The sequence below is a fragment of the Chrysemys picta genome, chromosome 9 (genome assembly GCF_011386835.1).
Source record: "Chrysemys picta bellii isolate R12L10 chromosome 9, ASM1138683v2, whole genome shotgun sequence".
In the NCBI taxonomy this organism is placed as follows: domain Eukaryota; kingdom Metazoa; phylum Chordata; order Testudines; family Emydidae; genus Chrysemys; species Chrysemys picta.
This window is the reverse complement of record NC_088799.1, coordinates 2,148,423-2,166,882: the sequence shown is the minus strand read 5'-3', so window position 1 is coordinate 2,166,882 and position 18,460 is coordinate 2,148,423. Positions and strand designations below refer to the sequence as shown.

Genomic DNA, 18,460 nt, shown 5'->3' with positions numbered 1-18,460 from the left:
CCCAGCTTCTGGCAAACAGAGGCTAGGGACACCATCCCTGCTCATCCTGGCTAATAGCCATTGATGGACTTATCCTCCATGAATTTATCTAGTTCTTGTTTGAACCCTGTTATAGTCTTGGCCTTCAAATCTTGTCTCTCTAGGTGAATAGCACAATTCCCATCAGGAAATCCAGGCAGCACATGTAATAGAAAGTATTCTAATCATGATGGCTGGGGGCCGATAAAAAGCTCAGGCCTGGAACGAATGTTTCCAAAACTAGTTGTCCGACTCTAACAGGATGAGAAGCCGTGGTGGAAGTGATTGAAGTAAAGCTGTGATTTATTGTGCTTTGGCCCCCAGAATCCTGTGTGGTGGCAGGGGACCCTCACTACTACACCTTTGATAAACAAACCCATCACTTCATGGGGACCTGCGCCTACACCCTGTCCAAGCTGTGTGATGGGAACAGCACGCTGCCCTACTTCAATGTGGAAGCAGCAAACGAACACAGAGGAGGCAACACTCGTGTGTCCTACGTCCAATATGTGGATGTTGATGTTCATGACCTGAGGATAACACTAGAGAAAGGGGGAGTCGTGAAGGTAGGTGCAGGGAGGGGGGCTGAGTAGCTTGCTGAGAATGAGCTTGTAAGATCATTTATTTACACGCAGGGCTTACCTTCTTCGTGTCTAGGTAAATGGAAAGGGAGAGATTATCATCCCCTTTGCACCATTGCCGGGTGTGCAAATCTCCTCCAGCGGGCTTTATGTCGTGGTCAGCACAGACTTTGGGTTGACCGTGAAGTTTGATGGGAACCATCGAGTGGAAGTGACCCTTCTGAGCTCCTTTAAAGAGAAGGTTTGTGGGATGTGTGGGAACTACAACGGGCACGCAGCAGACGACTTTCTGAATCCAGATGGGGTGCTGGAGCCAGACTCTACCAGCCTTGGCAACAGCTGGCAGGTCTCCAACCACACCAGGTTTGTAGCTCTCATGGGGGATGGGGAATTCTCTGATAAGTATCAAATGTCAAGGGAAAGCCACCCAACAAACCAAGGGCTTCTCTCTTTTCTCTCAGTTGTCTTCCAGGAACGGGCCATGATCCAGTGTGCGACGAGAGTGATAAGCAAATCATTGCCAGCAGTGCTTTCTGTGGTCTCCTGACAGATGTGAATGGCCCCTTTAAAAAGTGCCACCGGGTGCTAGATCCTACCATTTACTTCAACAGCTGCTTTTATGACCAGTGTGAATTGCAAATGGATCCCGACTCCCTCTGCAAGAGTCTGCAGTCTTATGCGGATGCCTGTCGGTCAGGTGGAGTTCAGATAGATGCCTGGAGGAATGCTACCTTCTGTCGTAAGTACAAGCAAACGTGAGATTTTCCACTGCCGGTTTCGTACGCGTGTTTGGAATGGCTTTCATAGCTCAAGAAACGAAATGGTTTGGAGCCAGGGCAATTGGAAAGCATTGCACGTGCTGACTCGTTGGTTTAGGTGTCATTGGGCATCATGCTCTTCGGCAGTTGCAGTAGAACCTTGGGAGTTTCCATTTCCGAGAAACCTACATAGCATCAGTTGGTGCAGCTGATACCGTAACTAAGTAGAACGGAATCTGGCATATCATGGCACTGCGTATGAAATAATTGGCATGTGATCAGGTAGGAAAGAGCATTGATTAGTATAATACTTCCTGATCTAATTACAAAGCTTTTGTTTTCTGCAGCAATTGACTGCGCCCCCAACAGTCACTATGAAGCATGCACGGCAGCCTGCCCTGCCACCTGTGTCAACCCGATGGCTCCTGCCAGCTGCAGCCTGCCGTGTGTGGAAGGATGCGTGTGCGACAGCGGCTATCTCCTCTACAACGATGGCTGTGTCCCCAGCAGTCAGTGCGGGTGCTGGCACAATGGCAAACACTACCCTGTTGGCGCTGAATTCTGGACCGATGACACCTGCTCCTCTAAATGCACATGTCCCTCTCGGGGGAGCAAAGTAACCTGCTCTAACGCAGCCTGCCCAGCCGATCATTACTGTGGGGTTCAGAACGGAGAACCCGGCTGCTACCATGAGACTTACGGGATCTGCCGAGTCCACAACGACCCTCATTACAACACGTTTGACAGAGAGACTCACCACTTCATGGGGATCTGCACCTACACGCTGGCCAAAGTGTGCCACAACTCCAGCTCTCTGCCTTATTTCAACGTAGAAGCCAAGAACGAGCATCGAGGGAACCCCACGGTGTCCTATGTGCAGAAAGTCCTGGTGGAGGTTTATGGACAACACATAGAAATTCTCAGAAACCATCCGAGCCAAGTGCTGGTAAGGAGCATTTCCTCAGTAGGGGGATTCCACATCGGGATTGAGCTTTGCTCTGTGTCCTTCTGTACAGGGAACCGTTTGTCACTCTCCTCCGTTTAATAGGAATCCGTGACTCCTGGTCTTTCAAACACTATATCAAGACGGTGTAAAGTGACCGTCTGCAGCGGGCACCAGGAGCCTGCCTCAGGTTTGGGTGTTACAACTGGACAACTTGCTCTGAGAGACAAACGTTCTGGAAACTTATGTCACTATTTAACATAGTAATATTTGCAGTGAATGAGTCAATTTTATTGCTCATTTCTCCCTTACAAGTGTCCTATGGCCGCATTGTGTGGAAATCACATGGTACTTTTCCTTCTGTTTCCCTTAGGTTAATGAGGTGCTAACAACCCTTCCTGTCAGCGCAGCTGGTGGGTCAATCGCAGTGAGCAGGAGTGGACGATACGTTACCCTAGAGACAGATTTCAGACTGAGGGTTTCCTATGACACCGATCACTCGGTGGAAGTGAAGGTGCCCACCACCTATTTCAACAGGACCTGTGGCATGTGCGGTAACTTTAACAATCGCAGACAGGATGACTATATGATGCCCGATGGGCAGCAAGCCAAGAACTCTAATGAGCTGGGAAACAGCTGGCACGTCAAGGACGACGATCCCTCTTGCGGTGGCATCGAACCACCTGAACCCTGCCCTGCAGACCAGGAGAACCTCTACAGAACAGACAGATTCTGCGGCATGATAACCATGAGGCCTGGCCCCTTTGGGGTCTGCCACTCCGTGATCAATCCTGAGAGCTTCTTTGAGAGCTGTGTTTATGACCTCTGTGCGCTGAATGGGAGTGAGGCGCTCCTGTGTAGTGCCCTGGAGGCCTACGCGGATGCGTGTCAGAAAGCCGGAGTGACGCTCCCCCCCTGGAGAAATGCCACCTTCTGCTGTGAGTAGCAAATCTGGAGCAGCCAGTCTTTTGTCAGCAAACACATTTGTTTTAAATGATCTTAAATAAAGAACCCTTGTCACCGCGTCTGTCTCCCTGTGGGGTGTGTTTCCAAGGCGGCTTTGTTGGTCCTAATTCTCTTCCCCTTGTTACCCTTCCAGCTCCCACGTGCTCTGCTCCCAACAGCCACTACGAGCCTTGTATGACTGCTTGCCCTGCCACATGTCTGGACCGCCTCGCCCCCGAGAACTGCAGCAAGCCCTGTGTCGAGGGCTGCGCATGTAATTCTGGATTCGTGCTCAGCGGAGGCGCCTGCGTGCCAGAGGCCAAGTGCGGCTGTGTGTTCCAGGACAGATACTACAGTGTGAGTAAATCACTGACCTGAGCACGCTGGGTGGGAAACTGCTCTGCCAGCATCACTGTTGGTTTATGTATTTCTTGCGTGTGTCTGCCTGCAGGAAGGAGAGAGCGTTGTGACGGAGAACTGCACGAGCCGGTGTGAGTGTCTGGGAAATGGCAACATGACGTGCAGTGAGCTGTCTTGTGGTCCAGATGAGATCTGCAAGATTCAAACTGGCCTACGGGGATGTTATCCAGCCGGCACCGCTACCTGCCACATCTACGGTGACCCCCATTACACCACCTTTGATGGGAAACTTCACCACTTCCAGGGTGCCTGCAACTACACTGTGGTGGAGACCTGTTATAACGCCTCTGGCAGCTTTAGGGTTACCACCCGAAATGAACACCGGGGCAGCCCCAGCTGGACAGCCATTAACTCCGTCGCTCTCACCCTGGATGGCGTCCACATTGCACTAGGGAAGAAAGGAATTGTCTACGTAAGCACCTTTCTCATCCTAATCCGAATGTATTCCATTGTGTGCATTTCATGTCATGTGAATCTGCTTTAACCAGCCTATAGTCTGTCTTAAACTCTCAGTGCCTTACAGGAAATAGGGCCCCAGAATATTTTTCATTATTCTGCACTATGTGCAAGATCCATAAAACACAGGGTCTTTGGGAACATAATAGTGCAGAACGTACACTTTTCACTCTGGTGCTTCTTTCCAGTTTCATTCTGTCTTTCTGTCCCATTCAGATTAATGGTGCCCTGGCCTCTCTCCCTGAAACTCCTGTCCCTGGAGTGACCGTTTCACTCATCGGACGCTACGTACAAATTACTACCAACCTGGGCGTCCAGCTGCAGTTCAATGGGGACCACGAGCTCTTTGTAAGAGTGAGTGAGAAGTACAAAGGGAGACTGTGTGGATTGTGCGGGACGTACACGGGGACCCAGCAGGACGACTTCACGAGACCCGATGGGGTCGTGGTGGCAGACTTCAATGAATTCGGAGCCAGCTGGAGGGTGCCTGACGACGAGTGGCCGTGAGTAGAGAGATATACAGTATGGCCATATATTTAATTAGGAAATTAAGGGAACCTGCTGTCCTTGGAATCACTGAGACTTGGGTACGTATATTGGAATCACCCATATACAATGATACCAGCCTGAACATTAATCCAGCTGGTAAACTTCACAAGCTGTGGGGGAGTTTGGATCCAGGGTTTTATTTTGGTCTCATCTCTAGTTTTATTCAGTGAACACAGGGGTTTGTTTGTTTTATGTTAAGCTGGTAATTGGGTTGCTTTGCAGTAGCTGTGGCTGCCTGGTGTCCAATTCAGCCGGATCACTATCACTGCGCTCTTCGGAGTATTTAACCCTTCTGCTTTTTGTATTTTAGTTGCAATTCAACTATCGTCCCACCCGTAACGTGCGCTCCCTCCGAGCAGCAGGCAGCCGAGGAGCGGTGCCAACTCCTGACGGACCGCGACGGCCCATTCGCACCCTGCCGTTCTGCGGTGCCACCCCACCTGTACTTTGAGAGCTGTGTCTATGACCAGTGTGCCACAGGAGGGAGCTCTGAGCAGCTCTGCAATGATCTGGAATCCTATGCGGCAGCCTGTGCAGAGGCAGGAGTCGCTCTGGGAGAATGGGCGGCGGACACTATCTGCGGTAAATCTCAGCTCGTATCAGTTAGGGTGACCAGACAGCAAATATGAAAAATCAGGACTGGGGTCGGGGGTAATAGGAGCCTATATAAGAAAAAGTCCCCAAAATTGGGATTGTCCCTATAAAATCGGGACATCCGGTCACCCTAGTATCAGTAGATGTGTATGTGCTCAATTATACGCCCACGGCATTTGTGGGGATGAGCATTTAGAAGGTAGAAGGTGCCAATTTCCTTGCCGATAAGAACATCTCGAATACAATTGCACTGGCTGTACACACGGGGGAGCAAGAAAAGCCCGTTACCAGTGTGTTTCCTACGTTTCCTCTCTGGCTGCAGCTTTCTTCCGAGTGCTACTTTTCCTGGCATTTTTGTACTGGCATATTAGCTGTAACTACTTCCACTTGGCAAATGCTATATTTTGAAAGTCTGTAGTCTGAGGGAGAAAGTCATTTGGTTTTAGTTGTTTCCTCGCAATTCTAGCAGTTTATTGATTCAGTTTGAGAAGCTCTGTCTTTCCGATTTCCTGAGAGAAGCTCTATATGATCCCTTTTTGTTCATAACAGACCTCTTTCCTTTTAACAGGTTTTGTGACTTACTTTTAAGGCGCAGTCATGGGGGGATAGAGAAATATTTCATATTAATAGCAGTAATGTAATAATCTCCTCCCCCCCGATACTCCCACGTGGGTACAATATGACATTACACACACATACTGACATTGACTGATTGTTTGATCTCTGTTCCCATAGCTGCCACCACTTCCACAGTGGAGCCTTCGACATCATTGACTACCACAGACGTCACAGGTGTGTAGCAAGTTTCTGCTGCGGGAGCTACCGTGTGGAGACAGGGGGAAGCCTCCTTTGGGATCGTCACAGGAAATATCACCTTTCTTCTGTTCCTTTTCCTGTTCCCCCAGAACATTGTAATATGTCCTGTTCATTCGACACTGACTTCTGTGACTGGACCCAGTCACTCTCTGACAGCTTGGACTGGAAACGACACCGGGGGCCAACCTCCTCGCCAAACACAGGGCCCTCGTACGACCACACTACAGGAGGTAGGGACTGCAGCCTCCACCTAGCTCTGTTGTATAAGGACGTGGCTGGCAGGAAAGCAATTCAGGAGCAGGCTGGAATGGCCTTTGGGTCAAATACAGAGTCCAGGCCTCTAGGGGCAGATCCAGAGCCCAGTGGGGTCAATATGACATCACAAAAAATTAGCAACTTTCCTTGTTGGAAGAGAGTGGATAATTTCTTCAGCAGAACCCGGCTCTTAGAAGAAAAAATATCTCCCTGTAGGCTGCAAAGCAACACACCTAGACGACTGGTTAACTAAATAGAAAGGAAATAGCTGAGAGCACTGTTTGGAGTCTCTCCTGGAGTTGTGTGTGCTTTCCTCAGACCCGTTGGAAACAGAATTCCACATCGCTTGTGTTACATTCAGGATCTCAATTTGCCTGTGGTGTTTACGCGGTTAGGAGTGTTGTCATTGTTTGCCGTGTCCTGTAGCGTGTACATTGCTGTGTAACACACTGTTTGTTTCAGATGGTTACTTCATCTACCTGCAAGGGAGTGAGGCCGGCTCTGGAGCTGTGGCTCACTTGGAGAGTCCTGTGTGCAGCGCCAGTGGACCCCATTGTTTCCGCTTCTGGTATCACATGTACGGAGTGGCTCGTACAATGGCACTGACGGTTTATGTCACTGAGGATGCAGCACCACGTCTGGTCTGGTCAGAGAGAGGAAATAAGGGCGATAGGTGGAACTTTGCAGCAGTCACTGTGTATAACAGAGGAGATATGCAGGTAGGTGAAAGCATTTGCCTTGGCACTTATACTGATAGGGCTTTGCATGAAGAACTAATGAATGCGAAACAAACTAACTCTGGCAACTTCCCCTTACCCTAGATCCTCCTGGAGGGGATGCGGGGTGAAGATTTCCGCAGTGACGTAGCAGTGGATGATGTATCTCTCGTAGACGGATATTGTCCAGGTACAGTGCATCACGTCAGAGTTCCTGTTTTTATGGACAGGGCTACTTGGTAATAATGGTCAACGTTACCATTGTCTGGACCAAGAAGATGTGAATTACAGCAAATTTCTATAACGTTGTCTCATTCTAGGAGATGGACCGACAACAACAGTGAGACCCACATCAATCACTACTCCAACTTCTCCAGAGACAACCACGTCACCTCCGTCGCTAAGTTCAGGTGAATTTCTCTGACATAAATGACAATTAATTGGCATGTCACACTGATCGTCAGATTCCACACAGCTCTTCTGCTCCTATTCTAAATAAATGTGAAGGCAAAACGTGTTCCAAAGGCGTAGAAATCATCTAGGTGAATAACAGTGTGGTTGTAGCCGTCTCGATCCCAGGATATTGGAGAGACAAAGGAGGTGAGGTTATATCTTTTATTGGAATAACGTTTGTTAGTGAGAGAGACGAGTGTTGGACATTTCACCTTCTATTCTACAGTGACACTGTGAGTTAGTCTGGCAGAACTGAAGAGAGCATTGTTTATACTCAAGAACTTGTCTTTCTCACCAACAGAAGTTGGTCCAAATAAAGATATTACCTCACCCCTCTTAACATAAGAGCATAAGAACGGCCACACTGGGTCAGACCAAAGGTCCATCTAGCCCAGTATCCTGTCTTCTGACAGTGGCCAATTCCAGGTGCCCCAGAGGGAATGAACAGAACAGGGAATCATCAAGCGATCCATCCCCTGTCGCCCATTCCCAGCTTCTGGCAAACAGAGGCTAGGGACACCATCCCTGCCCGTCCTGGCTAATAGCCATTGATGGACTTATCCTCCACGAATTTATCTAGTTCTTGTTTGAACCCTGTTATAGTCTTGGCCTTCAAATCTTGTCTCTCTAGGTGAATAGCACAATTCCCATCAGGAAATCCAGGCAGCACATGTAATAGAAAGTATTCTAATCATGATGGCTGGGGGCCGATAAAAAGCTCAGGCCTGGAACGAATGTTTCCAAAACTAGTTGTCCGACTCTAACAGGATGAGAAGCCGTGGTGGAAGTGATTGAAGTAAAGCTGTGATTTATTGTGCTTTGGCCCCCAGAATCCTGTGTGGTGGCAGGGGACCCTCACTACTACACCTTTGATAAACAAACCCATCACTTCATGGGGACCTGCGCCTACACCCTGTCCAAGCTGTGTGATGGGAACAGCACGCTGCCCTACTTCAATGTGGAAGCAGCAAACGAACACAGAGGAGGCAACACTCGCGTGTCCTACGTCCAATATGTGGATGTTGATGTTCATGACCTGAGGATAACACTAGAGAAAGGGGGAGTCGTGAAGGTAGGTGCAGGGAGGGGGGCTGAGTAGCTTGCTGAGAATGAGCTTGTAAGATCATTTATTTACACGCAGGGCTTACCTTCTTCGTGTCTAGGTAAATGGAAAGGGAGAGATTATCATCCCCTTTGCACCATTGCCGGGTGTGCAAATCTCCTCCAGCGGGCTTTATGTCGTGGTCAGCACAGACTTTGGGTTGACCGTGAAGTTTGATGGGAACCATCGAGTGGAAGTGACCCTTCTGAGCTCCTTTAAAGAGAAGGTTTGTGGGATGTGTGGGAACTACAACGGGCACGCAGCAGACGACTTTCTGAATCCAGATGGGGTGCTGGAGCCAGACTCTACCAGCCTTGGCAACAGCTGGCAGGTCTCCAACCACACCAGGTTTGTAGCTCTCATGGGGGATGGGGAATTCTCTGATAAGTATCAAATGTCAAGGGAAAGCCACCCAACAAACCAAGGGCTTCTCTCTTTTCTCTCAGTTGTCTTCCAGGAACGGGCCATGATCCAGTGTGCGACGAGAGTGATAAGCAAATCATTGCCAGCAGTGCTTTCTGTGGTCTCCTGACAGATGTGAATGGCCCCTTTAAAAAGTGCCACCGGGTGCTAGATCCTACCATTTACTTCAACAGCTGCTTTTATGACCAGTGTGAATTGCAAATGGATCCCGACTCCCTCTGCAAGAGTCTGCAGTCTTATGCAGATGCCTGTCGGTCAGGTGGAGTTCAGATAGATGCCTGGAGGAATGCTACCTTCTGTCGTAAGTACAAGCAAACGTGAGATTTTCCACTGCCGGTTTCGTACGCGTGTTTGGAATGGCTTTCATAGCTCAAGAAACGAAATGGTTTGGAGCCAGGGCAATTGGAAAGCATTGCACGTGCTGACTCGTTGGTTTAGGTGTCATTGGGCATCATGCTCTTCGGCAGTTGCAGTAGAACCTTGGGAGTTTCCATTTCCGAGAAACCTACATAGCATCAGTTGGTGCAGCTGATACCGTAACTAAGTAGAACGGAATCTGGCATATCGTGGCACTGCGTATGAAATAATTGGCATGTGATCAGGTAGGAAAGAGCATTGATTAGTATACTACTTCCTGATCGAATTACAAAGCTTTTGTTTTCTGCAGCAATTGACTGCGCCCCCAACAGTCACTATGAAGCATGCACGGCAGCCTGCTCTGCCACCTGTGTCAACCCGATGGCTCCTGTCAGCTGCAGCCTGCCGTGTGTGGAAGGATGCGTGTGCGACAGCGGCTATCTCCTCTACAACGATGGCTGTGTCCCCAGCAGTCAGTGCGGGTGCTGGCACAATGGCAAACACTACCCTGTTGGCGCTGAATTCTGGACCGATGACACCTGCTCCTCTAAATGCACATGTCCCTCTCGGGGGAGCAAAGTAACCTGCTCTAACGCAGCCTGCCCAGCCGATCATTACTGTGGGGTTCAGAACGGAGAACCTGGCTGCTACCGTGAGACTTACGGGATCTGCCGAGTCCACAACGACCCTCATTACAACACGTTTGACAGAGAGACTCACCACTTCATGGGGATCTGCACCTACACGCTGGCCAAAGTGTGCCACAACTCCAGCTCTCTGCCTTATTTCAACGTAGAAGCCAAGAACGAGCATCGAGGGAACCCCACGGTGTCCTATGTGCAGAAAGTCCTGGTGGAGGTTTATGGACAACACATAGAAATTCTCAGAAACCATCCGAGCCAAGTGCTGGTAAGGAGCATTTCCTCAGTAGGGGGATTCCACATCGGGATTGAGCTTTGCTCTGTGTCCTTCTGTACAGGGAACCGTTTGTCACTCTCCTCCGTTTAATAGGAATCCGTGACTCCTGGTCTTTCAAACACTATATCAAGACGGTCTAAAGGGACCGTCTGCAGCGGGCACCAGGAGCCTGCCTGAGGTTTGGGTGTTACAACTGGACAACTTGCTCTGAGAGACAAACGTTCTGGAAATTTATGTCACTATTTAACATAGTAATAGTTGCAGTGAATGAGTCAATTTTATTGCTCATTTCTCCCTTACAAGTGTCCTATGGCCGCATTGTGTGGAAATCACATGGTACTTTTCCTTCCGTTTCCCTTAGGTTAATGAGGTGCTAACAACCCTTCCTGTCAGCGCAGCTGGTGGGTCAATCGCAGTGAGCAGGAGTGGACGATACGTTACCCTAGAGACAGATTTCAGACTGAGGGTTTCCTATGACACCGATCACTCGGTGGAAGTGAAGGTGCCCACCACCTATTTCAACAGGACCTGTGGCATGTGCGGTAACTTTAACAATCGCAGACAGGATGACTATATGATGCCCGACGGGCAGCAAGCCAAGAACTCTAATGAGCTGGGAAACAGCTGGCGCGTCAAGGACGATGATCCCTCTTGCGGTGGCATCGAACCACCAGACCCCTGCCCTGCAGACCAGGAAAACCTCTACAGAACAGACAGATTCTGCGGCATGATAACCATGAGGCCTGGCCCCTTTGGGGTCTGCCACTCCGTGATCAATCCTGAGAGCTTCTTTGAGAGCTGTGTTTATGACCTCTGTGCGCTGAATGGGAGTGAGGCGCTTCTGTGTAGTGCCCTGGAGGCCTACGCGGATGCGTGTCAGAAAGCCGGGGTGACGCTCCCCCCCTGGAGAAATGCCACCTTCTGCTGTGAGTAGCAAATCTGGAGCAGCCAGTCTTTTGTCAGCAAACAAATTTGTTTTAAATGATCTTAAATAAAGAACCCTTGTCACCGCGTCTGTCTCCCTGTGGGGTGTGTTTCCAAGGCGGCTTTGTTGGTCCTAATTCTCTTCCCCTTGTTACCCTTCCAGCTCCCACGTGCTCTGCTCCCAACAGCCACTACGAGCCTTGTATGACTGCTTGCCCTGCCACATGTCTGGACCGCCTCGCCCCCGAGAACTGCAGCAAGCCCTGTGTCGAGGGCTGCGCATGTAACTCTGGATTCGTGCTCAGCGGAGGCGCCTGCGTGCCAGAGGCCAAGTGCGGCTGTGTGTTCCAGGACAGATACTACAGTGTGAGTAAATCACTGACCTGAGCACGCTGGGTGGGAAACTGCTCTGCCAGCATCACCCTCTTTCATGTCATTCGTTTATGTATTTCTTGCATGTGTCTCCTGCAGGAAGGAGAGAGCGTCATGACGGAGAACTGCACGAGCCGGTGTGAGTGTCTGGGGAATGGCAACATGACGTGCAGTGAGCTGTCTTGTGGTCCAGATGAGATCTGCAAGATTCAAACTGGCCTACGGGGATGTTATCCAGCCGGCACCGCTACCTGCCACATCTACGGTGACCCCCATTACACCACCTTTGATGGGAAACTTCACCACTTCCAGGGTGCCTGCAACTACACCGTGGTGGAGACCTGCGATAACACCTCTGGGAGCTTTAGGGTTACCACCCGAAATGAACACCGGGGCAGCCCCAGCTGGACAGCCATTAACTCCGTCGCTCTCACCCTGGATGGCGTCCACATTGCACTAGGGAAGAAAGGAATTGTCTACGTAAGCACCTTTCTCATCCTAATCCGAATGTATTCCATTGTGTGCATTTCATGTCATGTGAATCTGCTTTAACCAGCCTATAGTCTGTCTTAAACTGTCAGTGCGTTACAAGAAATAGACCCCTTGATATCTTAGAATTCATGTCTGCAAATACTGTCTAGCGATTTGAATTATGAACCTGGAGTCAGGTGTCCTGGTTACTGTCTGAGCTTGGGTGACCCGCTTACCCTCTCTGTTTCTCAGTGCACCTATCTGTACAGTCAGCATAAAAATTCTTTCTCGCCTCCCAGTGATTAGTGAAGTGACTGGAGATTCATATTGCCTGAGAATAGTGAATTTCTTTCCAGGCCATTTATAACTAAAGAAGGTGTACAAGAACATGTACTTGGGAATAAAGCTTTTTAAATCAGGAGGCCCTGATCACTTGCAGCCAAGAGTTCTCAAATGGCTGGGAGAGATCTCTGGCCTACTGAGGTTCATTTGTAAGAAATCATGGACTTGGACTACCATGGAAATTCCAGAAGACTGGAAGAGTGAGAAAGTTGTGCCAAGAGTTAAAAGTGACAAGTGGTGTGACCCTGATAATGATGTGGGGAATCATCATCATTTGGGGTTACATCTCTTGGGGTTCTGCAGGGATCCGTTCTAGACCTGGCACTAATCAGTATTTCTATCAATGATCTGAAAGCAAATATAAATGTTGAGCTGATTCAAATGGCGGATGACACAAAAATTGAGGATGTAGTGAAATAGTGACCAGGACAGGGCAGTCATACAGAGCCATCTGGATCCTGGTAAGTGGGGCCCACTCAGAGCAACTGTAGTTTTGGGGACATACACACAGAGGGAAGTAGTGAGTTGAAGCAGGGAGGTGATTTTACCCGTGTGTGCGGCATTCCCGTGACTGATAGCGGAGGACTGCGGACACCAGTTCTGGTGCTCACATTTTTAAAAGAATTTACCAAAAGGGGAGAGCGTGCAGAGAAGAGCCCCCAAAACGCTAAGGGGCTTGAGTGGTTTTGATGGGGTAAATATTTCCATAAATTCCAGTGCTTTTTAAAAGCCAAGAAATGTTCTACAGATGGTTTTGTTTATATTTTTTATATCCCATGTCTAGAAAAGTCTGTGCCCCAGAATATTTTTAATTATTCTGCACTATATGCAAGATCCAAAAAACACAGGGTCTTTGGGAACATAATAGTGCAGAACGTACACTTTTCACTCTGGTGCTTCTTTCCAGTTTCATTCCGCCTTTCTTTCCCATTCAGATTAATGGTGCCCTGGCCTCTCTCCCTGAAACTCCTGTCCCTGGAGTGACCGTTTCACTCATCGGACGCTACGTACAAGTTACTACCAACCTGGGCGTCCAGCTGCAGTTCAATGGGGACCACGAGCTCTTTGTAAGAGTGAGTGAGAAGTACAAAGGGAGACTGTGCGGATTGTGCGGGACATACACGGGGACCCAGCAGGACGACTTCACGAGACCCGATGGGGTCGTGGTGGCAAACTTCAATGAATTTGGAGCCAGCTGGAGGGTGCCTGACGACGAGTGGCCGTGAGTAGAGAGATATACAGTATGGCCATATATTTAATTAGGAAATTAAGGGAACCTGCTGTCCTTGGAATCACTGAGACTTGGGTACGTATATTGGAATCACCCATATACAATGATACCAACCTGAACATTAAAGCAGCTGGTAAACTTCACAAGATGTGGGGGAGTTTGGATCCAGGGTTTTATTTTGGTCTCATCTCTAGTTTTATTCAGTGAACACAGGGGTTTGTTTGTTTTATGTTAAGCTGGTAATTGGGTTGCTTTGCAGTAGCTGTGGCTGCCTGGTGTCCAATTCAGCCGGATCACTATCACTGCGCTCTTCGGAGTATTTAACCCTTCTGCTTTTTGTATTTTAGTTGCAATTCAACTATCGTCCCACCCGTAACGTGCGCTCCCTCCGAGCAGCAGGCAGCCGAGGAGCAGTGCCGACTCCTGACGGACCGCGACGGCCCATTCGCACCCTGCCGTTCTGCGGTGCCACCCCACCTGTACTTTGAGAGCTGTGTCTATGACCAGTGTGCCACAGGAGGGAGCTCTGAGCAGCTCTGCAATGATCTGGAATCCTATGCGGCAGCCTGTGCAGAGGCAGGAGTCGCTCTGGGAGAATGGGCGGCGGACACTATCTGCGGTAAATTTCAGCTCGTATCAGTTAGGGTGACCAGACAGCAAATATGAAAAATCAGGACTGGGGTCGGGGGTAATAGGAGCCTATATAAGAAAATGTCCCCAAAATCGGGATTGTCCCTATAAAATCGGGACATCCGGTCACCCTAGTATCAGTAGATGTGTATGTGCCCAATTATACGCCCACGGCATTTGTGGGGATGAGCATTTAGAAGGTAGAAGGTGCCAATTTCCTTGCCGATAAGAACATCTCGAATACAATTGCACTGGCTGTACACACAGGGGAGCAAGAAAAGCCCATTACCAGTGTTTTTCCTACGTTTCCTCTCTGGCTGCAGCTTTCTTCCGAGTGCTACTTTTCCTGGCATTTTTGTACTGGCATATTAGCTGTAACTACTTCCACTTGGCAAATGCTATATTTTGAAAGTCTGTAGTCTGAGGGAGAAAGTCATTTGGTTTTAGTTGTTTCCTCGCAATACTAGCAGTTTATTGATTCAGTTTGAGAAGCTCTGTCTTTCTGATTTCCTGAGAGAAGCTCTATATGATCCCTTTTTGTTCATAACAGACCTCTTTCCTTTTAACAGGTTTTGTGACTTACTTTTAAGGCGCAGTCATGGGGGGATAGAGAAATATTTCATATTAATAGCAGTAATGTAATAATCTCCTCCCCCCCGATACTCCCACGTGGGTACAATATGACATTACACACACATACTGACATTGACTGATTGTTTGATCTCTGTTCCCATAGCTGCCACCACTTCCACAGTGGAGCCTTCGACATCATTGACTACCACAGACGTCACAGGTGTGTAGCAAGTTTCTGCTGCGGGAGCTACCGTGTGGAGACAGGGGGAAGCCTCCTTTGGGATCGTCACAGGAAATATCACCTTTCTTCTGTTCCTTTTCCTGTTCCCCCAGAACATTGTAATATGTCCTGTTCGTTCGACACTGACTTCTGTGACTGGACCCAGTCAGTCTCTGACAGCTTGGACTGGAAACGACACCGGGGGCCAACCTCCTCGCCAAACACAGGGCCCTCGTACGACCACACTACAGGAGGTAGGGACTGCAGCCTCCACCTAGCTCTGTTGTATAAGGACGTGGCTGGCAGGAAAGCAATTCAGGGGCAGGGTGGAAGGGCCTTTGGGTCAAATACAGAGTCCATGCCTCTGGGGGCAGATCCAGAGCCCAGTGGGGTCAATATGACAGCACAAAAAATTAGCAACTTTCCTTGTTGGAAGAGAGTGGATAATTTCTTCAGCAGAACCCGGCTCTTAGAAGAAAAAATATCTCCCTGTAGGCTGCAAAGCAACACACCTAGACGACTGGTTAAATAAATAGAAAGGAAATAGCTGAGAGCATTGTTTGGAGTCTCTCGTGGAGTTGTGTGTGCTTTCCTCAGACCCGTTGGAAACAGAATTCCACATCGCTTGTGTTACATTCAGGATCTCAATTTGCCTGTGGTGTTTATGCGGTTAGGAGGGTTGTCATTGTTTGCCGTGTCCTGTAGCGTGTACATTGCTGTGTAACACACTGTTTGTTTCAGACGGTTACTTCATCTACCTGCAAGGGAGTGAGGCCGGCTCTGGAGCTGTGGCTCACTTGGAGAGTCCTGTGTGCAGTGCCAATGGACCCCATTGTTTCCGCTTCTGGTATCACATGTACGGAGTGGCTCGTACGATGGCACTGACGGTTTATGTCACTGAGGATGCAGCACCACGTCTGGTCTGGTCAGAGAGAGGAAATAAGGGTGATAGGTGGAACTTTGCAGCAGTCACTGTGTATAACAGAGGAGATATGCAGGTAGGTGAAAGCATTTGCCTTGGCACTTATACTGATAGGGCTTTGCATGAAGAACTAATGAATGCGAAACAAACTAACTCTGGCAACTTCCCCTTACCCTAGATCCTCCTGGAGGGGATGCGGGGTGAAGATTTCCGCAGTGACGTAGCAGTGGATGATGTATCTCTCGTAGATGGATATTGCCCAGGTACAGTGCATCACGTCAGAGTTCCTGTTTTTATGGACAGGGCTACTTGGTAATAATGGTCAACGTTACCATTGTCTGGACCAAGAAGATGTGAATTACAGCAAATTTCTATAACGTTGTCTCATTGTAGGAGATGGACCGACAACAACAGTGAGCCCCACATCAATCACTACTCCCACTTCTCCAGTGACAACCACGTCACCTCCGTCGCTAAGTTCAGGTGAATTTCTCTGACATAAATGACAATTAATTGGCATGTCACACTGATCGTCAGATTCCACACAGCTCTTCTGCTCCTATTCTAAATAAATGTGAAGGCAAAACGTGTTCCAAAGGCGTAGAAATCATCTAGGTGAATAACAGTGTGGTTGTAGCCGTCTCGATCCCAGGATATTGTAGAGACAAAGGAGGTGAGGTTATATCTTTTATTGGAATAACGTTTGTTAGTGAGAGAGATGAGTGTTGGACATTTCACCTTCTATTCTACGGTGACACTGTGAGTTAGTCTGGCAGAACTGAAGAGAGCATTGTTTATACTCAAGAACTTGTCTTTCTCACCAACAGAAGTTGGTCCAATAAAAGATATTACCTCACCCCTCTTAACATAAGAACGTAAGAACAGCCACACTGGGTCAGACCAAAGGTCCATCTAGCCCAGTATCCTGTCTCTGATAGTGGCCAATGCCAGGTGCCCCAGAGGGAATGAACAGAACAGGTAATCATCAAGCGATCCATCCCCTGTCTCCCATTCCCAGCTTCTGGCAAACAGAGGCTAGGGACACCATCCCTGCTCATCCTGGCTAATAGCCATTGATGGACTTATCCTCCATGAATTTATCTAGTTCTTGTTTGAACCCTGTTATAGTCTTGGCCTTCAAATCTTGTCTCTCTAGGTGAATAGCACAATTCCCATCAGGAAATCCAGGCAGCACATGTAATAGAAAGTATTCTAATCATGATGGCTGGGGGCCGATAAAAAGCTCAGGCCTGGAACGAATGTTTCCAAAACTAGTTGTCCGACTCTAACAGGATGAGAAGCCGTGGTGGAAGTGATTGAAGTAAAGCTGTGATTTATTGTGCTTTGGCCCCCAGAATCCTGTGTGGTGGCAGGGGACCCTCACTACTACACCTTTGATAAACAAACCCATCACTTCATGGGGACCTGCGCCTACACCCTGTCCAAGCTGTGTGATGGGAACAGCACGCTGCCCTACTTCAATGTGGAAGCAGCAAACGAACACAGAGGAGGCAACACTCGTGTGTCCTACGTCCAATATGTGGATGTTGATGTTCATGACCTGAGGATAACACTAGAGAAAGGGGGAGTCGTGAAGGTAGGTGCAGGGAGGGGGGCTGAGTAGCTTGCTGAGAATGAGCTTGTAAGATCATTTATTTACACGCAGGGCTTACCTTCTTCGTGTCTAGGTAAATGGAAAGGGAGAGATTATCATCCCCTTTGCACCATTGCCGGGTGTGCAAATCTCCTCCAGCGGGCTTTATGTCGTGGTCAGCACAGACTTTGGGTTGACCGTGAAGTTTGATGGGAACCATCGAGTGGAAGTGACCCTTCTGAGCTCCTTTAAAGAGAAGGTTTGTGGGATGTGTGGGAACTACAACGGGCACGCAGCAGACGACTTTCTGAATCCAGATGGGGTGCTGGAGCCAGACTCTACCAGCCTTGGCAACAGCTGGCAGGTCTCCAACCACACCAGGTTTGTAGCTCTCATGGGGGATCGGGAATTCTCTGATAAGTATCAAATGTCAAGGGAAAGCCACCCAACAAACCAAGGGCTTCTCTCTTTTCTCTCAGTTGTCTTCCAGGAACGGGCCATGATCCAGTGTGCGACGAGAGTGATAAGCAAATCATTGCCAGCAGTGCTTTCTGTGGTCTCCTGACAGATGTGAATGGCCCCTTTAAAAAGTGCCACCGGGTGCTAGATCCTACCATTTACTTCAACAGCTGCTTTTATGACCAGTGTGAATTGCAAATGGATCCCGACTCCCTCTGCAAGAGTCTGCAGTCTTATGCGGATGCCTGTCGGTCAGGTGGAGTTCAGATAGATGCCTGGAGGAATGCTACCTTCTGTCGTAAGTACAAGCAAACGTGAGATTTTCCACTGCCCGTTTCGTACGCGTGTTTGGAATGGCTTTCATAGCTCAAGAAACGAAATGGTTTGGAGCCAGGGCAATTGGAAAGCATTGCACGTG

At 48.9% G+C, this 18,460-nt stretch overlaps 1 protein-coding gene across 1 annotated transcript in view; it reads left to right on the top strand.

Moving 5' to 3' along the window:
• Positions 1-18,460, top strand: part of LOC103306313 (uncharacterized) — a 97,803-nt gene that overhangs the window by 18,037 nt on the left and 61,306 nt on the right. The window contains exons 15-45 of the mRNA XM_065557435.1: positions 343-584; positions 676-962; positions 1,061-1,338; positions 1,705-2,303; positions 2,674-3,238; positions 3,400-3,602; positions 3,697-4,077; positions 4,338-4,624; positions 4,981-5,252; positions 6,000-6,056; positions 6,170-6,310; positions 6,798-7,054; positions 7,157-7,241; positions 7,372-7,461; positions 8,335-8,576; positions 8,668-8,954; positions 9,053-9,330; positions 9,697-10,295; positions 10,666-11,230; positions 11,392-11,594; positions 11,700-12,080; positions 13,349-13,635; positions 13,992-14,263; positions 15,011-15,067; positions 15,181-15,321; positions 15,809-16,065; positions 16,168-16,252; positions 16,383-16,472; positions 17,345-17,586; positions 17,678-17,964; positions 18,063-18,340. Of these exons, the coding sequence (XP_065413507.1) occupies positions 343-584; positions 676-962; positions 1,061-1,338; positions 1,705-2,303; positions 2,674-3,238; positions 3,400-3,602; positions 3,697-4,077; positions 4,338-4,624; positions 4,981-5,252; positions 6,000-6,056; positions 6,170-6,310; positions 6,798-7,054; positions 7,157-7,241; positions 7,372-7,461; positions 8,335-8,576; positions 8,668-8,954; positions 9,053-9,330; positions 9,697-10,295; positions 10,666-11,230; positions 11,392-11,594; positions 11,700-12,080; positions 13,349-13,635; positions 13,992-14,263; positions 15,011-15,067; positions 15,181-15,321; positions 15,809-16,065; positions 16,168-16,252; positions 16,383-16,472; positions 17,345-17,586; positions 17,678-17,964; positions 18,063-18,340 (8,295 nt within the window). The remainder of the gene's footprint in view (positions 1-342; positions 585-675; positions 963-1,060; positions 1,339-1,704; positions 2,304-2,673; positions 3,239-3,399; positions 3,603-3,696; positions 4,078-4,337; positions 4,625-4,980; positions 5,253-5,999; positions 6,057-6,169; positions 6,311-6,797; positions 7,055-7,156; positions 7,242-7,371; positions 7,462-8,334; positions 8,577-8,667; positions 8,955-9,052; positions 9,331-9,696; positions 10,296-10,665; positions 11,231-11,391; positions 11,595-11,699; positions 12,081-13,348; positions 13,636-13,991; positions 14,264-15,010; positions 15,068-15,180; positions 15,322-15,808; positions 16,066-16,167; positions 16,253-16,382; positions 16,473-17,344; positions 17,587-17,677; positions 17,965-18,062; positions 18,341-18,460) is intronic.